This window comes from Postia placenta (genome assembly GCF_002117355.1).
Source record: "Postia placenta MAD-698-R-SB12 unplaced genomic scaffold POSPLAscaffold_14, whole genome shotgun sequence".
Taxonomy (NCBI): domain Eukaryota; kingdom Fungi; phylum Basidiomycota; class Agaricomycetes; order Polyporales; family Adustoporiaceae; genus Rhodonia; species Rhodonia placenta.
Window position 1 is genome coordinate 405140 of NW_020169845.1, and position 7376 is coordinate 412515.

At 56.0% G+C, this 7376-nt stretch overlaps 2 protein-coding genes across 2 annotated transcripts; one reads left to right on the forward strand and one right to left on the reverse strand.

Annotated features, from left to right (window-relative positions):
- Positions 1-608: 608 nt before the first annotated feature.
- Positions 609-2000, reverse strand: POSPLADRAFT_1060357 (hypothetical protein; the record flags this gene model as incomplete). Its single annotated transcript, XM_024481254.1, has 5 exons — positions 609-919; positions 969-1140; positions 1238-1279; positions 1331-1798; positions 1851-2000. 5 exons carry the CDS (start codon positions 1998-2000, stop codon positions 609-611), a joined length of 1143 nt encoding a protein of 380 aa, XP_024335310.1.
- Positions 2001-4120: 2120 nt separating this feature from the next.
- On the forward strand, positions 4121-6126 carry POSPLADRAFT_1153342 (hypothetical protein; the record flags this gene model as incomplete). The annotated part of the gene is made up of 6 exons (XM_024486737.1): positions 4121-4357; positions 4933-5088; positions 5152-5400; positions 5450-5539; positions 5589-5760; positions 5807-6126. The coding sequence occupies 6 exons, from the start codon at positions 4121-4123 to the stop codon at positions 6124-6126; spliced, it is 1224 nt and encodes a 407-aa protein (XP_024335311.1).
- Between the last annotated feature and the right edge of the window lie 1250 nt (positions 6127-7376).

Below are 7376 nucleotides of genomic sequence, written 5' to 3' on the forward strand. Positions count from 1 at the left end.
GAAGAGTTCGTCCCTTAAGTGGTGGCGATGTATCGTAGGCTATCTAAGTATCGTAGGGTATAGTAGGGGTGCGCACCACCCAGCCTATAGGAGAGGAAAGATGAGTGTTTTTGTTTTGGAACGCCAGCAGTGTTGGGGAGTTTCGACCTAATGTCGCGACTTAGGGTCGAGCAACAGGGGAAAACCAAATGCTGGGGGCGTTTGACTTATCTTACCGAAGCGATGGTGAGCTAGGCTCAAACCTAAGGCTAGGGACAAGTAAATGCATTAGTTAGTAAGGTAAGAAAGGAATACAACTGGGGGCTTACTGACCTAGGGACAAGAGGTCGAAACTGAGGTCCCTAGGGCAGCAGAGGCCGGCTTATATACAGGGGAGGTTAAGGGCAGGCTGTGCGCACTGGTCCGTGCACAGCTGGTCCGTGCACAGCATGCCGACGCGGCCCCGGGGGCCAGTGAGTCAGAGCGGCTGTGACAGCGGAGCCCGAGCTATGCTGTGCCCTGCCATCCTATCTAATCTTATCGTACAGTAGATAACGACGTGTCCATATCAGGCAGGTAGTACAGAGGTTGCGGGTTCGAGCCCGTGAAAAGGAAAAATTAAAAAACGGCTAGACGCCGTACCAAGTCGTGACAATCCCTCCCTTCGCAAGCGCGGCCTTCTCCATCTTTTGGAGGTCGAGGTCCATGTTGTGGAGGAGCGCTCGACGGCGAGCGATGAAGGCACGCTCCTCGCGGATGACGCGAATTATCCCCCGAGATTTGTTGTCGAGGTCGAGCGCGTCGAGGTTGTCCTGTTCGAGGCCAAGGCGGCTGGCCCCATCGAGAGGCAGTCGAAGCAGGGGGCGCGGAGGCTCGTCGACTCGGCGCTTCTTCGAACCACTCGAGTCCATGACCAAAGGCCCAGGAGAGGTCGGCCAAACTACTAAGTCATCAGCGAAAGCCTAGGACAAGAAGAAGAAACAACTTACTGCGCTTTTTTGTGGTTGATCCCCCGCCGCGCGTTTTCTTTGTCTTCCCAAGCACAGAAACCTTGTCAAAGTAGCATCCCTGCTGGAACTGCGCACACCTCTCGCAGGTTGTGACATTCTCGACCCACATGCACTCGACTGGGGCCGCGCGGTAGCCGGCGCAGCGATCACACTATCGAAGAGTTTAGCATCGAACCACTTCCACGAAGAGTCGAGCTTACCTTCTGTCACGACAGGCGCTTCTCAAGCGCAATGGTGGCCATATCAACCTCCATCATTACGAACGGGTGTTCGACCGTCCGAGGAGTCTTCTACGAAAGGGAGATTAGTAATTGAATGACGACAGAGAAAGGAAGACTTACGACCGAAGGGTCATCTGACAACTCAGTGACCTCGTCATCGACCCTCGTGCGCCCTTTCCCCTTGTCAACACCGGCAGGCGCGGGGTCAGCAAGGAGTCCCTCGGCGGCTGCGATCCTTGCCAACTCCTTGTTGGCAGCCTCTTGTGCGCAACGCTCGTCTTCGGCCTGCCTGCGACGGTCCTCTTTGTCCTTTCGACGCTGTTCGTCTTCGAGGCGACGGTCCTCGGTGGCCTTCGCACGCTTCGCAGCCTCTTCGACGTGTCTTGCTTCCTCCTCGGCGAGGCGCTTCTGTTCTTCGACGCGTCGTTTGACCTCGGCATCGATGGCGGTCGCGAGCTTGGGCCAGTCACCGCGCGCCCACTCGACCCATGACTCCGACACCCGCTCTGCGAGCTGTTTGACGGCGGTGGCGACGCGCAGCTCCATCTCCTCGTCGCGGATGGTGCCCAAGGCCTTGCGATAGGCAAGCTGTTCGAAAACAAAGGGTTAGTTGGGTTATGCAGATTTACGAGCGACTTACGACGAGCGGCGACAAGTCTTGCGCCCACTCTTCGACCACATTGAGCGCAGCGTTGGCGGTCAGCGGAGCCTCAAGAACCACGAGCAAGGAGGCGAGGCGGCGGTTGACGAGCGAAGGCGTCGACGCAGGGGTGGCGGAGCGAGAAGACATCGTAGAAAGCAGAGAGTATGCGGGAGAGGGTGACAAGGTAGCGACGAAGGAACGATGGGATGGGGAAAATGAGGCTAAGTCTACCCTGCTTATAACCCCTTTCCGACCAGCATTTAGCGCCGGCCACGTGGCATTCGAAACCGATGTGGGTTGTCATGCCGCTTCGATCCGTTCACAACCATCAAGCTTCTCGCATCACGTGGAGGACCGAGGGCGGTCCAAATTTCAATAGGGAGGAGATGATAGGCACCAAGCCCCTCTGGGCCCCGATTCACCTCTTTTCGGCACTCGCATCCCGCCCGGCACTTCGACTGTCACCCAACAGTTCGATTTCACCTTCAACGCTCTTCGACATCTTCGACGGTGCGCGACGCTTGCTCGAAGCTCGGCACGGTCTTCCCGATGCCTCGTGCGTAGCCCTCGGAACATCTTCCGCATTCGGCGAACAATAGGACCACTTGACGCCGCTCGGCCAAGCGCGCGCTTTGCTCCAAGCCACACTGACGTAGCCGGTCTTTCCCAATTAGGTATTGAACCTTGCGGCATGCCTTCACGACGGCTACCGGTCCAAAGTGGCCATATGTTGCTCTTCATCTCCGCATTCGGCATGACGTCACTCTACCGATGGACTTGGTATGTGCCCCTCGGTGAGGCAGCTTCTTGAGGAACAATGCAAAGCCCCTTGTACCAGTGTGCCACTTTCGATAGTCGTAGCATCCTGTGTAGTATAAATTCTGTCGTACTTCTCTCCAAAAATGAAAAGATCCGGTTCCCCCCTCGAGTTCAGAGCTCATAAGTCGAGTTCACCCTGCGTCTAAGTCCTCAACTGCGTCACTTCATTCCTCACTGCATAACCTCGAAATCTCGTCTACTGCATTTACTCATTGATACCGTCTCGATGAACCTTTTGACTTCGACTATTGTCGAAGAACTGCATTGCACCTTGAACCGCGTACTAAGCTAAGTCCAACCCTATCGAATAGTGTCTCTTTTCTCTCTACGATACATCAAAGAGCTCTGCCGAGCTTCGATTGTCTCCGCTAACTATCCACAGCCTCCGAGTAGCTTCAACGACGTGTCGAAGCCACCTCATACCTTCCCTAGCGTTCGTAGCCTTGTTCAAAGGCGTTTCTCGTGTTCACTCGAATCGCGGGACACCTTGCTGCTAACTCCCCTCTCACTAAGACTATAATCCGTCTCTTGAGTCCTTTTAGGTCGCACCCAGGTTAGGGGTTAGGGTTTCGTAGGTCGTATCAGTGATCAACAGCAACTCTTCTGGGGTCAGCGTGACGAACTGCGACTTCATCAAACGCTGGAAGATTTCTTCGGCGAGCTTCGGCTGGATAATGGGGACGATGGTCTTGTACGCTGGTTCCTTGCCCTTGTCGTTCAAGGGCTTTGGCGGAGTTGCGAAGTTTCGAACGTTCGGCGGGGCGTATGTTGCGTCGCGAGCGTTTGTGAAGGGGTGTACTGGTGGTGCTGGGGGAGCGGTGATACGACCAACGAAACCCTAACCCCTATTCTGGGTGCGACCTAAAGGGACTAAAGAGACGGCTTATAGTCTGATGAGAGGGGACTTAGCAGCAAGGTGTCCCGCGGTTCGAGTGAACACGAGAAACGCCCTTGGGAAAGGTTACGAACAAACGGGTAGGTACGAGGTGGCTTCGACACGTCGTCGAAGCTACTCGGAAGCTGTGGAAAGTTAGCGACGATCGAAGCTCGGCAGAGCTCTTCGATGTATCATATAGAGAAGGGACACGATTCGATGGGGTGTACTTAGCTAGGGCGCGGTTCGCAGTTTCTTCGACAATAGTCGAAGTCGAAGGGTCGTCGAGACGGTATCGACGAGTAAACGCAGTGGACGAGGTTTCGAAGTTACGCGGCGAGGGACGAAGTGACGCAGTTGAAAGTTTAGACGCGGGGCGAACTCGACTTATGAGCTCTGAACTCGAGGGGGGGAACGGATCTTGTATTTTTGGAGAGAAGTACGACAGATTTTATACTACGCAGGATGCTACGACTATTCGAGAGTGGCATACGAGTACAAGGGGCTTTGCATTGTTCCTCAAGAACCTGCCTCACCAAGAGGCACATACCAAGTCCATCGGTAGAGTGACGTCATGCCGAACGCGGAGATGAAGGGCAACATATGGCCACTTCGGACCGGTAGCCGTCGTGAAGGCATGCCGCGAGGTTCGATACCCAATCGGGAAAGACTGGCTACTTCGGTGTGGCTTGGAGCGAAGCGCGCGCTTGGCCGAGCGGCGTCAAGTGGTCCTATTGTTCGCCGAATGCAGAAGATGTTCCCAGGGCTACGCACGAGGCATCGGGAAGACCGTGCCGAGCTTCGAGCAAGCGTCGCGCACCGTCGAAGATGTCGAAGAGCGTTGAAGGTGAAATCGAACTGTTGGGTGACAGTCGAAGTGCCGGGCGGGATGCGAGTGCCGAAAAGAGGTGAATCGGGGCCCAGAGGGGCTTGGTGCCTATCATCTCCTCCCTATTGAAATTTGGACCGCCCTTGGTCCTCCACGTGATGCGAGAAGCGCGATGGTCGTGAACGGATCGAAGCGGCATGACAACCCGCGTCGGTTTCGAACGCCACGTGGCCGGCGCTAAACGCTGGTCGGAAAGGGGTTATAAGCAGGGTAGACTTAGCCTCATTTTCCCCATCCCATCGTTCCTTCTTCGTTACCTCGTCGCCCCTCCTCGCACACTTCCTCTGCTTCTACGATGTCTGCTCGCTCTGCCACCCCTGCGTCGACTCCCTCTCTCGTCAACCGCCGCCTCGCCTCCTTGCTCGTGGTCCTCGAGGCTCCGCCGACTGCCGACGCCGTGCTCGATGTGGTCGAAGAGTGGGCTCAAGACTTGTCGCCACTCGTCGTAAGTTGTTTGTTAACCTGCATAACCCAGCTAACCCTTTGTTTTCGAACAGCTTTCCTATCGCAAGGCCCTGGGCGCCATCCGCGACAAGGAGACGGAGTTGCGCGTCGCCGCCGCCGTCAAACAGCTCGCCGAGCGGGCGTCGGAGTCGTGGGTTGAGTGGGCGCGCGGGGACTGGCCCGAGCTCGCGACTGCCATCGATGCCGAGGTCGAACGACGCCTCGAAGAACAGAAGCGCCTCGCCGAGGAGGAAGCACGACGCGTCGAAGAGGCCGCGAAGCGTGCGAAGGCCGCCGAGGAGCGCCGCCTCGAAGACGAACGGCGTCAAAAGGACGAAGAGGACCGTCGGAAGCAGGCCGAAGACGAGCGTCGCGCACAAGAGGCCGCCGACGAAGAGTTGGCGAGGATCGCGGCCGCCGAAGGACTCCTTCCCGACCCTGCGCCTGCCGGTGTCGACAAGGGGAAAGGGCGCGCAAGGGTCGATGACGAGGTCACCGAGTTGTCGGACGACCCCTCGGTCGTAAGTGCTTTCTTCTATCATCGTTTGATGACTAACCTCTCTTTTGTAGAAGACTCCTCGGACGGTCGAACGTCCACTCGCGATGTCCGAGGTCGACATGGCCGCCGCGGCGATTGAGAAGCGCCAGTCGGGACAGAAGGTAAGCTCGACTCTTCGTCGAAGCGGTTCGATGCTAAACTCTTGGACAGTGTGATCGTTGTGCCGGTTACCGTTCGGCCCCGGTCGATTGCGTGTGGGCCGAGAACGCTACGACCTGCGATAGGTGCGCGCAGTTCCAACAGGGCTGCTACTTCGACAAGGTGTCTGTCCTGGGCAAAACAAAGAAGACACGCGGCGGGGGATCAACCACAAAGAAGCGCAGTAAGTCGTTTCTTCTTGTCCTAGGCCTTCGCTGACGACTTCGTAGTTCGGCCGGCCTCTCCTGGGCCTTCGGTCGCGGACGCGAGTGGTTCGAAGAAGCGCCGAGTCGACGAGCCTCTGCGCCCACTTCTACGACGGCCTCTCGATGGGGCCAGCCGCCTGGGCCTTGAACAGGACGACCTCGACGTGCTCGACCTCGACGACGAGTCTCGGGGAATAATTCGCGTCATCCGCGAGGAGCGCGCTCACATCGCTCGCCGTCGAGCGCTCCTTCACGACATGGACCTCGACCTCCAGAAGATGGAGAAGGCCGCGCTTGCGAAGGGAGGGATCGGTTTCGTGCGCGGGGCTGTAGACGATGAGTAGGCGATGGTGCGGGTCGTCTTGTATCGTAGTTGTCCTTATGTCGTAGAATATTGTGTCCATAGTCGAATCAAAAATGTGGCCCTTGGCCTAGACAAAACCTAGTGGGAACTAAGAAAAGGAAATGCAAATAAGTGTGTTCGAAGTAAGTCGTAATATGATCGAAGGGCATAGAAGGTGAAATCGAAATGTTCGTAGTGAGGGAAAATGGACTTAATGAAAATATAGGCTCAGTTTGTCATCACAGCCTAGGAGGACTCGTCTAAGGTGAGCCTCCGCGCAACGGTCGAATCGAAGCGTTCGTAGAACGTCGAACGATGTCGCGACTATCGAGTTGAATCGAAGATATTCGTACAAGGGATGGTCTAGAATGTAGGAGAAAATCAAGCATATCGCGTAACGTGAGAGCAGGAATGGAGAGAAGAAAGTACGTATCGTGTTGTACAAGTAAGGGAAGAACCTCTATTCGTCGCGTTCTTCGGCTTCTTCGACTTCATCATCGTCGTCGTCGCCTAGAGAATTCGATAGTTCGAGTTCTCGAAGACGCTCTGTCGAAACATCTTCGAGATCTTCGGGAATTGGAATGGATTTGCGTGCGAAGTACGGAATGACGCGGAATGCTGCAATGGGTCGATCGAGGACTGTACCGTCGAGTTCGCACACGATGTACGCGCCGCCCTTGTTGCGCGAGACAACGATGAGGGGGCCTAGATATTGTGGGCGCATCTTGCGGTTGAGGGACTTCTCGATCTTTGTGTTGCGTATGAGCACTAGGGCTCCGCGCTTGAAGTCGAAATCCTGGATCGAGTGCTCGTGCTCTTTCTCGAAGCGAATTGCTGCAGTCCGACGTGCTTCGAAGACCTTCGAGTGGAGTTCGGTGACTTGTTCGACGCGTTTCTGAAGCGCAATGGCCCTACGGGCGATGAGATCGGTTGTCGAAAGGACTGAAGTCGGTGGTGGCTGCAGGTACGTAGCTTCGACGATGTCGAGAGGAATGAGCGGATGGGTGCCCGTAACAGCGAAATAGGGTGAGCAGCCCATGCGTCGTCGAGTCGTGATGCGCTCTGACCAAAATACAAAATACGCAGCTTGGGACCACTTCTTCTCATCTCCGTCGGCTGTCTTAAACAAGGCTTGTCGCGTGCTGAAGTGCGGACGTTCGACGAGACCGTTCGCCCTCGAATTGTACCCACTGATTCGAATATGGTTGATGTGGTACTTCTTCAAAAGGTAATCGGCCGCCTTGATGAACG